We start from the raw sequence: 12,852 nt of genomic DNA on the forward strand, positions 1-12,852 counted from the left end.
GGTGTGGCCTGGCCTACCCTGACCCAGTAAGAGGGAAAGGCCCCCCGGCAGGCACAGTGGGAGAAAGGAGGGGACAGAAGACATCAGTCATGACCTCAGGAAGGGGGTGTGACAAGATGACGTGCCCTGGGGAAGGCTTGCAAGCCAACAGGCCCTGTGGGGGCTCCTGATGTGTTCAGATGTGGCAGCGTTCAAGGTCACAGGGGCTGCTAGCACCATGTGACAGAGCAGCAGCCTCAGACCTGGGCTGGGCCTTCTCAGGGGTTCTCCCCCTAAGCTATTGCGTCAGGGTCAGGCACTTAACAGTTATGGGCTGAATGCCATCCTCTGTCTAACCCGGGGAGAGAGAGTTTAGGAGTGCTGGCACCCATCCATTTCCTGGCCAGAAGAAATGACTGTGCTTCATTATGTATTTGAACACAAATGACTTTCTCACTAGATGCACATCAGTGGCCTGAGTCATTGGGAGAGAGCCATATTAATAAACCATATAAATAAACTAATGGAAAAATTACGAACACAGGAGCTGACACCTGGTTTGCCCTTTCTCGTAGCAATCGAGGTTAAATATTGCTTCTAAAACCCTCTCCTGAGCTGCAGCAGTAGATTTGGTGTGCATTGGCTCTAGGCTTGCCCGGATGGGGGTTCCTGTCTTTGGCCAGCTTTTGATCAACAGGGAAGCAGAAGTGAACACGGCACTTTCACGGTCCTCTCAGAGCCTACTGGGGGACTGGAGGGAGCCAGCACCCTCAGTCAGACCTGGCTGGTGGGTCAGCCAGCCGAGGATGCCTGTCCTACCTCTGGGAGGGTCAGGGCTGTCACTCAGATACATCAGTGTCTCCAGTGAGGCAAAGACTTGGAAACCAGAGGTGCCCTTTGATGCGTCTCTATGTGCTCTGGGTCAGAAACCCGAAAGGCCAGGTGAAGGAACTCTCTTCCCCTCCTTCAGCCCCTTGTTCCTAAAATTTCACCGTTAGGTTTTTCAATATTAGATTGGCAGCAAAAAGTCTTCTGTTGGCCAACAGATCCTGTATTCTGCTGGGTAGGACTATTAAGCCCAAACATCAAGGGTGTAGCATAAGAATATGGCCCCAGTGTGCCCCTGTGCTGTGGAGCTGGGGATCTGGCTGCAAAGTCCCACCATTCCCACATTCTCTGTTAGAAGAGCTGATGGAGGTGATATGGTCAGTCACCTGAGGACAAGGCCACATCCCGAAGAATTCAAAACAGGGACTCAAACAGGCATTTGTACACTCATGTTCACTGCAGCCTTATTCACAATAGCAAAAGTGGAAACAACTCAAGGGTCCATATATAAATAAACAAAATGTGTTCCATACATAAAATGGAATATTACTCAGCCACGAAAAAGAGGGAAATTCTGACATACGCTACAGTACAACTGAATGTTGAAAACACTTCTCTAAGTGAAATAACTAGAGACAAAAAGTCATATGTGCAGATATCCACTTAACTGAGGTCCTTACAATAGTAGAATTCATAGAGATAGAAGGCAGAATGCTGGTTAGAGGCATTTGGTGGAGGAGGGAATGAGGAGTTATTGTTTTGTGGGGACAGAGTTTCGGTTTGGGGTGATCAAAAGTTATTGAGATGCATAAGAGTGATGACCACACAGCAATGTGAAGGCACTCATGTCACTGAATTGTACACCTGAAAACAGTTAAAATACTGATTTTTATGTTATGTATATTTTACCACAATACAAAAAAGATTTTTGTTTAAAGAGAAGAATGTGAGCCCTGGGCAGGTCCATGGTGCAGATGTTGAACTTTGTCCCTCCTGCCAGGACAACCAGCCCCTGAGGTCAGGGAGCATATCTAGGGGTGACGCCGCTGATGAAGCTGAACGAGGTGCCTGGGCTCTAACCCACTCCCTCTGCTCTCTCCTGACGCTCCAGATCCCAGAGAGGAGGAGCAGACCCCCAGAGGCTGAGGCTCATCCTGGTGGGGAAAACCGGCAGCGGGAAAAGCGTGACAGGGAACAGCATCCTGGGTGACCAGCTGTTCACATCCAATCTCAGTGCTGAACCAGTGACCACAGCCGTCCACAGCGGGACCAGAGACTGGGCCGGGAATACACTGGAGGTGATTGACATGACTGATGTCTTGTCCCCGCAGCTCCCACCAGCAGTGGTCGCTCAGGGTTGCTGTGCGGCCATTGCTTCCTCCTCCTCAGGGCCACACGTGGTGCTCCTGGTGACAGAGCTGCGCTGGTTCACCATGGAGGACCAGCAGGTGGTCCAGCATCTGCAGGAGGTCTTTGGAGTGGGCGTCCTGGCCTACACCGTCCTTGTGTTCACGCGGAAGGAGGACCTGGATAGTGGCTCTCTGGACAAGTACCTGCGGGAGACCGACAACCAGGAGCTGGCCTGGCTGGAAGCCGTCTGCGGGCATCGCTACAGCGGCTTCAACAACAGGGCGGAGGGTGTGGAGCAGGAGGCCCAGCTGCAGGAGCTCCTGTGGCAGGTCGGGGTGGTCCTGTGGGAGCACGAGGGCCGCCACTACAGCAACAAGGCTTACAGACACTGCGGGCAAACCCTGCTCAGGGATGAGCAGAGCCGGCAGCCAGCCCCAGGCCACGGAGCACAGGACAGGCCCCAGACTGAGTCCTGCTGGGAGGGTCTGAGACTCATCCAGAGGGCATCTGAGGACACTCACAAACACCTCCTGAGGGGGGGCACCCATCTGAGCACATGGTGGACTCCAGCCAGGGACAGCTGCTTCCACGAGCCTCCCTCAGCCCTGTTTTTCCTCCTGCCAGCCCTCAACCTCCCTGGGTCACTGCCCAGGCCCATCTCCAGATCACTCTCAGGAAGGTCCCAGAGTCTGCAGCTCCCTTCCAGGTCCTTCTTCGCATCTCCTGAGCACTTGGCGCTCCGTGCTCCACGCCCTGCAGCACACTGTCCAAGGGGCACCTCTCCTGGCATTGACATCACATTTTCTGACATTCTTATCTGCACCCCAATAGAAGAAAAGCTTCCAGAGGGCAGGTCGCGCCTCATTGTGTCATGTGACCCCCACAGCGTCCTGGTCACTGGGGTCAGTCCTTAAAGAATGATAGCAAACCAGTGTGGGATGTTGACAAGGTGACTTCACAGCCCCTGGGCTATGTCCTCGCCCATAAAGGGGACAGGCATAATGACTTTTAAGGTACCAACTCTGCATGATGGGTCAGGACAAAGCAATGGCTCTGAGGCATGTGGGGAAGCAGCTGTGGGGCTGGGGAGGAGAAAGCAAGTAGGAAGAGGGAGGAGGCAGGACGAACAGCCCTTTTATTCTCCTCTGAAAGGGGTTCTTGAATCCCAACGAAGGAGCCTCATGAAAACTTCATGGTGGGAATGAGAGCAGAGGGTGAGCGGTATCCCGGAGCCAGGCCTGGTCAGAGGCGGCCCCTACACCTGGTACTGGGCATGGGGGCCCAGAAGAAGCACTTCTCTAAGAACGACTTAGGTTAAGGATGTTGTCATTAGGGTCCCCTCTCATTGTATCTGCCTTCTGATGGGAGAAAACAAACGTGATTTTTAACCTTGTCTCAGCCTGACCTGCCACCCTTTCCCTTCTCATTTGCTAGTGGGGAGAAAGCATGCCTGGGGTCAGTGTCTGGGGTGTGATAGGGTTCCTCAGTAGGGTATTGACTCTCATATAGAAGGGGGCAGAGTAGAAAAGGAACCCGTGTTAGGGACCAAATAAATAAACAGGGTATTTTTGCAATCTGGACAGAGGCGCTAGGCCCAAACCCCACCTCATTTGCCTAGTTAACAAAGAGCTACACCTGATTCTCATTTATCTCACCCATGTTCTCCGGAGGAGGCTGGAAGCTAGTTTCTTATTAGTGTAAAGTAGATTTGGATGGTATAGTGGGGGTTGTCTTTGAGTTGCATTGGAAACTTAATTGAATTGCTGATGGACTACATTTTTTTCTATGAATAAAAGTGGATGTGCTTCTGGGAGCACGGGGTTACAGTTAAGGAATGGTAGAGACTGCCGTGGCATCCTCCCAAACCCATCTGCATGTGTGTGTGTGTGTCTTTAAGTCCCTGTTTATCATTTATTTCAATTCCATACCTTTTCCCATTTGGGACCCCGGTATATACTTGTTGTGGTTGGATCCCAACAAAACAGCAAAGGTGGCAGCTGAGTGACAAACATCATAGGGAGCAGCCTACCTGAGGAACTGGAAGAAGTCTATGTCACGTGGGTGTCTTTCTGGAGGCCAGCTCCTAGAGACAGGGCCCATAGGAGCAGTGTGGACTGGGACCAGAGGATACCCGGGTAGTGGGCCAGCCCTGCCTCTGATTGGCAGGTGCCAGCTAACCTCAACAACAGCCCGACACACCTTAGATGCACTTCAGCTGCTATGATGTTCAAGACGCATCTTGGGGAGTCCGACCACCTGAGGGAAACTGGATAGTAAGGAACAGGGGAAATGCCCACGATAGACCCCTGTTTTCCTTTCTTCAAGCCCTGGGGCAGAGGTTCCCCGGCTACCTTCTGTAGGGAATGGCAGAAGTGAATTTAAAATTTCAGGCCCTGGCTGGCTTGCTCAGTGAATAGATCATCAGCCCATTGTATGGACCTCTAAGGCTCAATTCCTGGCCAGGACACACAGGAGAAGCTACCATCTGCTTCTTTCCTACACTTTCCCCTTTCTCTGCCTCTTCCCCTGCCATAGCCAGTGCTCAGTTCAAGCATTGGTCTGGGTGCTGAGGACGGCTCGGTAGGTCCAAGCACGTCAGCCTCAGGTGGTAAAGACAGCTTGTTGATTTGAGCCTCGGGCCTCAGAAGGGGGTTGTCAGGTGAATCATGGTCAGAGTACAGGTGAGAGTCTGTCTCAATGTCTCCCTTCCTCTCACTTAATAATAATAAAATTTCAAATTCAGGACTAAAAGGACCAGGCTTTTTCTGTCTTGAAACTTCTCCTAATAACATCAAAAGTTATATCTCATAACAACTTTTATTTAAAATCCACAGAAACTTCCATGGAAATGAACTAAAAAGTCGACAGTGGGGACTTGTAACCCACCCCACCATTCTTGTAACATTATTTCTGTACATGATGGTGTTAGGGTTAAATTATACCCTGTAAAACTCAAATTTCCCCTCACCCAACTTCTTTCCAGGACTCAAACCAGAAAATTCTCATCCCCCACTCTGAGGTTGTAGGTCATTTGCTTGCTATTCTCTCGCTTCCTGGCTTCCTGGCCTTCACTTCGAAATATAGCAAAAAGTTCACCTTTGCAGGAATGTCAGTGAAAGCTTTCATTGGGGAGGGACCTGACCAATTGAGGAGTTTCAATCACCATAGTTGTGAAAGCCTAGCCACAGGCCCAGAGGCCCCAGGACCCAGCTGTTCCTGGGATATTTATGACCTTTTGGCTCTCTTAAAAGCTGCTAGAGAAAAGAAGGCCCTACAAAGGAGCCCCCATAAGGATAACATTCGACTTCTCAACGGAAGCACTTGAGACCATAAGGGAATGGCAAGAAATATTCAAAGTAATGCAGAACAAGAGCCTCCAACCAAGACTACTTTATCCAGCAAGGCAATCTTTTTAAATTGAAGGAGAAATAAAAAGCTTCCTAGACAAAACAAAACAAAACAAAACAAAACAAAAAAAAAACTCAAGGAATTCATTACAACCAAACCAATGCTGCAGGAAATGTTAAGGGGCCTGCCATAAACAGATCAAAGTGGGAAAAAAATATACCAAAAGAGAAATACAGCTTTAAAGAATAAAATGGCAATAAACAACTACATATCAATAATAACCTTAAATGTAAATAGATTAAATGATCCAATCAAAAGACATAGGGTAGCTGCTTGGATAAGAAAACAGGACTCATACATATGCTATCTATAAGAGACACACCTTAAAACAAAAGATGCACATAGACTGAAGGTAAAAGGATGAAAAAAATATTTCATGCAAATATCAATAGAAATAAAAAAAAAGCTTGGGTAGCAATACTTATATCAGACAAAATGGACTCTAAAACAAAGAATATAGTAAGAGGTAAAGAAGGTCACTACATAATGATAAAGGGAGCAATCCAATAGGAAGATATAACCATCAGAAATATCTACGCACCTAATATAGGAGCACCTAAATATATCAAGCAGACTTTGATGGATATAAAGGGTGGGATCAACAGCAGTACTATAATAGTAGGAGATTTCAATATCCCACTACCATCACTGGATAGATACTCAAGAAATAAAACTAACAAAGAAACAGCAGACTTAAAGGACACACTAGATCAACTTGATTTAATAGATACCTTTAGAACCTTTCACCCTAAGGCAGCAGAATATACATTCTTTTCAAGTGCTCATGGTACATTCTTTAAGATAGACCACATGTTAGAACATAAAAGCAGTCTCAACAAATTTAAGAAGATTTAAATCATATCAAGCATTTTCTCTGATCACAATGGCATGAAACTAGAAATCAACCACAACAGAAAAACTGAAAAATACTCAAACACATGGAAACTAAAAAACATGTTATTAAATAACATATGGGTTAACAATGAGATCAAAGAAGAAATTTAAAAATTCCTAGAAACAAATAATAATGAGCAAACAACAACTCAAAATTTATGGGTCACCGCAAAAGCAGTCCCGAGAGGGAAGTTCATAGCATTACAGGCATTCCTTAAGAAGCTTGAAAAAGCTCAAATAAACAGCCTAACCCTTCATCTAAAAGAACTAGAAAAAGAACAGCAAATAAGGCCCAGAGGTAGTAGAAGGAAGGAAATAATAAAGATCAGAGTAGAAATAAATGACATAGAAGCTAAAGAAACAATACAGAGGATCAATGAAACCAAGAGCTGGTTCTTTGAAAGGGTAAACAAAATCAATAAACCTTTAACAAGACTCACCAAGAAAAGAAGAAAGAGGATTCAAATAAATAAAATTAAAAATGAGAGTGGAGAAATAACAACCAACACAACAGAAATACAAAATATTGTAAGAAAATACTATGAAGAACTGCATGCCAAAAAATTAAACAACCTAGGTGAAATGGACAAATTTTTTGAAACATATCATCTTCCAAAAATGAATCTGGAAGAATCAGAAAACCTAAACAGACCGAATACAACAAAAGAGATTGAAACAGTTATCAAATCACTCCCAACAAACAAAATTCCTGGGCCCAATGGCTTCACTGGTGAATTCTACCAAACATTCAAAGAAGAACTAACACCTATCCTTCTCAAGCTATTTCAAAAAATTCAGGAGGAAGGAACACTTCCAAGTTCCTTTTATGAGGTGAGCATAATTCTGATTCCAAAACCAGGCACAGAAAACACAAAGAGAGAAAATTATAGGCCGATATCCCTGATGAATTTAGATGCTAAAATCCTCAACAAAGTATTAGCAAACCGGATCCAGCAATACATGAAAGAAATCATACATCATGATCAAGTGGGATTTATTCTGGGGAGGCAAGGATGGTATAACATTCATAAATCAATTAATTTGATTCACCAAATAAACAAAAGGAAGGAGAAAAATCACATGATAATCCCAACAGATGCAGAAAAAGCATTTGATAAAATCCAGCACCCATTTATGATCAAAACTCTTAGCAAAGTGGGAATACAGGGAACATACCTCAACATGATAAAGGCCATCTATGACAAACCCACAGCAAACATTATAATTAATGGACAAAAATTGAAAACAATTCCCCTAAAATCAGGAACAAGGCAGGGGTGCCCCCTTTCACTACTCTTATTCAACATAGTACTAGAAGTCCTAGCTACAGCAATTAGACAAGAAGAAGAAATAAAAGGCATCCAAATTGGAAAAGAAGAAGTAAAACTATTATTATTTGCAGATGATATGATACTGTATATAGAAAACCCTAAAGTCTCAGTAAAAAACTACTGGACCTAATAAATGAATTGAGCAAAGTGGCAGGATATAAAATTAATACACAGAAATCAGAGGCATTTTTATACACAAACAATGAACTGTCAGAAAGAGAAATTAAGGAAACAATCCCCTTCACTATTGCAACAAAAAAAAAATAAAGTACCTAGGAGTAAATTTAACCAAGGAGGTTAAAGACTTGTACTCAGAAAATTATAAAATATTGATTAAAAAAAAATGTCAAGGAAGACACAAACAGGTGGAGGCATATTCCATGCTCATGGTTAGGAAGAATAAACATAATTAAAATGTCTATATTACCCAAAGCAATTTATAAATTCAATGCAATACTAATTAAAATACCAATGACATACTTCAAAGATATAGACCACATATTCCAAAAATTTATATGGAACCAAAAAAGAATACGAATAGCCTCAGCAATCTCAAAAAAGAAGAATAAAGTGGGAGGTATCACACTTCCTGATATCAAGTTATACTACAAGGCCATTGTACTCAAAACAGCTTGGTACTGGCATAAGAACAGGTATATAGATCAATGGAAGAGAACAGAGAACCCAGAAATAAACCCACAGCTTTATGGACAACTGATATTTGACAGAGGTAAAAGCATACATTGGAGTAAAGACAGTCTCTTTAACAAATGGTGTTGGAAAAACTGGACAGCTACCTGCAAAAAATGAAACTAGACCACCAACTTACACCATGCGCAAAAATAAACTCAGAATGGATAAAGGGCTTAAATGTAAATCGTGAAACCATAAGTATTCTTGAAGAAAACTTAGGCAGTAAGCTCACCGACATCTATCGCAGCAATATATTTGCTGATTTATCTCCACAGGCAAGTGAAATAAAAGACAGGATAAACAAATGGGACTATATCAAACTAAAAAGATTTTGTGCAGCTAGAGACAATAAGAACAGAATAAAAAGACAAACTACACAATGGGAGAACATATTCTATTGATACAATATTCTGATAAGGGGTTAATAACCAAAATTTATAAAAAAAACTTGTAAATCTCAACACCAGAAAGACAAACAATCCAATCAAAAAATGGGAAAAAGAAATGAATAGACACTTCTCCAAAGAGGACATACAGATGGCCAATAGACAAATGAAAAAATGTTCAACATCACTAATCATTAGAGAAATGCAAATTAAAACCACAATGAGATACCACCTCACACCAGTCAGAATGGTGCTCATCAACAAAACATCACAGAATAAGTGCTGGTGAGGATGTGGAGAAAGGGGAACCTTCCTGCACTGCTGGTCGAGTGCAGATTGGTGCAGCCACTGTGGAAAACAATATGGAGATTTCTCAAAAAGTTAGAAATGGAACTGTCCTTTGACTCAGCCATCCCAAGGATATCATATCACTCACTGAAAAAAAGAAATGCACCCCCATGTTTATGGCAGCATTGTTCACAATAGCGAAGATCTAGAAACAACACAAGTGTCCGTGAGTGGACGAGTGGATTAAAAAGCTTTGGTACATATATATAATGGAATACTATGGGGCTATGAAAAAGAAGGAAATATTACCTTTTGCAACAATATGGAGGGACCTGGAAACTTTTATGTTGAGTGAAATAAGCCAGGCTGAGAAAGACAAATATCATATGACCTCACTCATTTGAGGAATCCAAGGAATAATGAGAACTGAGGAAAGGAATTGAGACAGAGGAGGGATCAAAAGGGACCAGAGAAAAGGAGGACAGAGGAAAAGGGGATGATAGGATGGGATAAACCTGAAGAAAAGGGGGAATGGCACTGTAGGGAGGTGGCAAGGGAGATGTTGAGGGGAATAGGGGGAAGGGGAGAGGCATTCGGGGTGACCCTAGAATCTATGTAAACACAATTAATTAAATTTAAAAAAATTCACCAAGGGCACCAAGCCTGTGCTACATCAGAAAGAACTTGTGTTTCTGCAGCTGAAACCCCTCCTGCTCATCATCAAGTCAGTGATGAGCATGTCCAAGTGCAGGCAACCCCGTGCCAGCAAGTAACCCCTATATCAAATGCCCTCTCCCCCAGTTCAGCACTGACACCCTTTTGTTGGTCTCAGCCCACTTGTATCCAGGATCCAGGTGCTTTTAAAATAAATTTTTCTGGCCCTGGCCGGTTGGCTCAGCGGTAGAGCGTCGGCCTGGCGTGCAGGAGTCCCGGGTTCGATTCCAGGCTAGGGCACACAGGAGAAGCACCCATCTGCTTCTCCACCCCTCCCCCTCTCCTTCCTCTCTGTCTCTCTCTTCCCCTCCCGCAACTGAGGCTCCATTGGAGCAAAGATGGCCCGGGCACTGAGGATGGCTCTGTGGCCTCTGCCTCAGGTGCTAGAGTGGCTCTGGATGCAACAGAGCGATGCCCCAGATGGGCAGAACATCGCCCCCTGGTGGGCATGCCGGGTGGATCCCGGTAGGGCGCATGCGGGAGTCTGTCTGACTGCCTCCCTGTTTCCAGCTTCAGAAAAATAAAAAATAAAAATAAAAAATAAAATAAAATAAATTTTTCTTTTGGAACACACTAGCCTCGTGTTTTTGACTCATCTCCCATTCACTTTGCCTTTCAGATGGCCTTCTAACTCACTGGACTGCAAATCAACATGTTTGCTCTAGAATTCTAGAAACTACCTTCAAAAGGAGCAGATTCTGACCTTCAGACATTGTGGATCTAGGATGTTTGCTGACCTTCAACCACTTAATTGACTTTCAGGAAATCCCCTCCACAGAGAACTCTCAACCCCCTCCTTTTGATTTGTTTCTTTTGTGTTATTTTCTCCCTCCTCCCTGCTTTCAACACCCCTGCACATGTCCCCTTGTTAAGATGGGCTTTGTGTTGAGAGTCCCCACTCTTCTAAAGGTGCTGGCTCTTGAATAAACCTACTTTCCTTCCACCAGCCCCTGTCTCTTCATTATTGGCTGTCAAGTGGCAGACCTTTGTGTGGTCCCAGAATGAGTGACCAGCCACAGCCTCGGACCCGACAGGGCTAACCCTCCTTGTTCTCACATTATCAGGGAGGAGCAAAGGCTGGTCCAGTGTCTCAACTGCTTGGGGCAGGCTGACACTGTGACAGGGGCTCCAGGGACTTCCCAGCAACTGCCAACAGTCTCTTATCTCAGAGATGTTCCCTGCTCTCTTTCTAAAAGGTATCAGCCCCCTACAGTTTCTCTATTGGATGAAGGCAAAGGTCATCAAGGGATTTGATGGGCTCCACAACTCCTAAGTTGAACAGGTATGCACCATGAGTCCTCAGTCTCTGCTGTTTGGATTTTGTGCCATTTAAAGCTTAGAGAACTCTTTCAGGGTATCAGTAGGTGTGCGATAAGATTCTAAGACCACGAGATTTGGTTTGAGAGTACCTGATTGTTTGAACTTGATAATTGCTTTGGACTTTGTTTCTGTTTGACATGAGTGGCTCAGTCCCGGTTTCATCAGGGAGTCCATTAGTCTGTATTTTAGCTGACTATTAACTTTTAGCCAACGACTGATTAGAATTGTTTTGCAAAAGCTCTGTATATGGGACACGATCTTTTATGTACAAGCTTTCATGTTGTTACAGAGCAAGGATTCTACTCAGACAAGATCTAAATTGATGGTTCAAACAGGGAGAGAGATGTCACTCCCCGCCCAGACAGTGAAACTCAGGGGGGAAATCAGTCCTTTAAACACTCTTAAGTCCTTCTTCTGGAGGCCACGGAGGTGCTGTGGCCCTGGGAGCAATGGGGGGGGGGGGGTTTAATGCCATCCCAACCCTGTGCGAGCAGCAGGAGCAGCAGGGGAACTGCCCAAACTCCATGTGATGGGGTAATCTGGCATTGTAAAAACTCAAGTGGCTGGCCCTGGCTCTGTAGCTCAGTTGGTTAGGGTGTCATCCTGATACACCAAGGTTGTGTGTTCGATCCCTGGTCAGTGCACATATAAGAATCAACCAATGAGTGCATAAATAAGTGGAACAACAAACCAATGTTTTTCTCTGTCGCTAAATAAAAATCAATCAATAACACAATTTTGTTAAAAACTTCAAGCTGCTGAAGTTGTACATTCCTAATGTCCCTTCTCCCTAAAACGTTGTCAAGAACAAATGAAACATCTCATCTTCTCTACAATTATTAGCAATAATCTTTTGTTTTTGCTAGATCTCTTTTCATTAAAAACCCTAAAATGGCATGTCCACCTGGATGTTATTTATCCAACAATCAGTAAAGAACAGATACTGAACAAATAGTGTAACCCAACAAGAATTCTCTGCCCTTAGGACCACAGTCAGAGCTGGAGGAAGAGAAAATAGTTTCATAGGGTCTTCCGGTGCCCCAGGCAGGGCAGGGTGTTTGCGGCAGGGTCGGCAGGTCGTGCTGACAATGCTTGCTCTGATCACCAAGGGGCTTCTCAGCCATTTTGCACTTGTGGCCACCGGGCACCAGCCCATTGGTATGCAGTTCCCACTTGCATTATTGCAAGAAACAAAAGAAGACAAAAATTCCCAGACAACTTGATGAAGGAAGTAGGATTTATTAAAGCCAGTGGAGCACATGAGGCTTTTAGATGGCATTTCTCATCTAGTTTGCTGATGTGCAAGGAGGGTTAGGGCTCTCCTAGTCTTATTGGTAATGATTTACAAAACTATATGCAAATGGATAATCCAGTTTAACATATAAATGGGTCTGTGCTATCCTCAAGATCCATCCTCTGACCAGGTGGCAGTTCCATAGTATCCGATTATCCACTCTGGGGGCCACTCATCATCTTTCTAGTCCCCTATCTGGAGTTCCCTCACACTCATAGAAGCTATAGAAAAGCAAGGTGGTGGAGACCTTTTCGCCTTCCTTGGTGACATGGATACACAGTTCACAATCCTCTGCCCTAGTTCCTCTCCTTACCCACAGTCCCATTATAAGGAACCCCATGGCAAGATTCCTCAGGCTTCGGATGTA

At 44.5% G+C, this 12,852-nt stretch overlaps 1 protein-coding gene across 1 annotated transcript; it reads left to right on the plus strand.

Moving 5' to 3' along the window:
• The first annotated feature begins 638 nt into the window (after window positions 1-638).
• Window positions 639-3,620, plus strand: LOC136405646 (GTPase IMAP family member 6-like). The gene is made up of 2 exons (XM_066385136.1): window positions 639-808; window positions 1,919-3,620. Exons 1-2 carry the CDS (start codon window positions 639-641, stop codon window positions 3,069-3,071), a joined length of 1,323 nt encoding a protein of 440 aa, XP_066241233.1. The 3' UTR covers window positions 3,072-3,620.
• Window positions 3,621-12,852: the final 9,232 nt, after the last annotated feature.

Source organism: Saccopteryx leptura, chromosome 5, assembly GCF_036850995.1.
Source record: "Saccopteryx leptura isolate mSacLep1 chromosome 5, mSacLep1_pri_phased_curated, whole genome shotgun sequence".
NCBI lineage: Eukaryota > Metazoa > Chordata > Mammalia > Chiroptera > Emballonuridae > Saccopteryx > Saccopteryx leptura.

Bases quoted from the DNA above. Each gene is read 5' to 3' on its own strand.
- LOC136405646 (XM_066385136.1), top strand. From the start codon at position 639: ATGGGGGTTCCTGTCTTTGGCCAGCTTTTGATCAACAGGGAAGCAGAA. The intron at 809-1,918 runs GTCAGGGCTGTC...CTGACGCTCCAG, and splicing joins CCTGTCCTACCTCTGGGAGG to ATCCCAGAGAGGAGGAGCAG.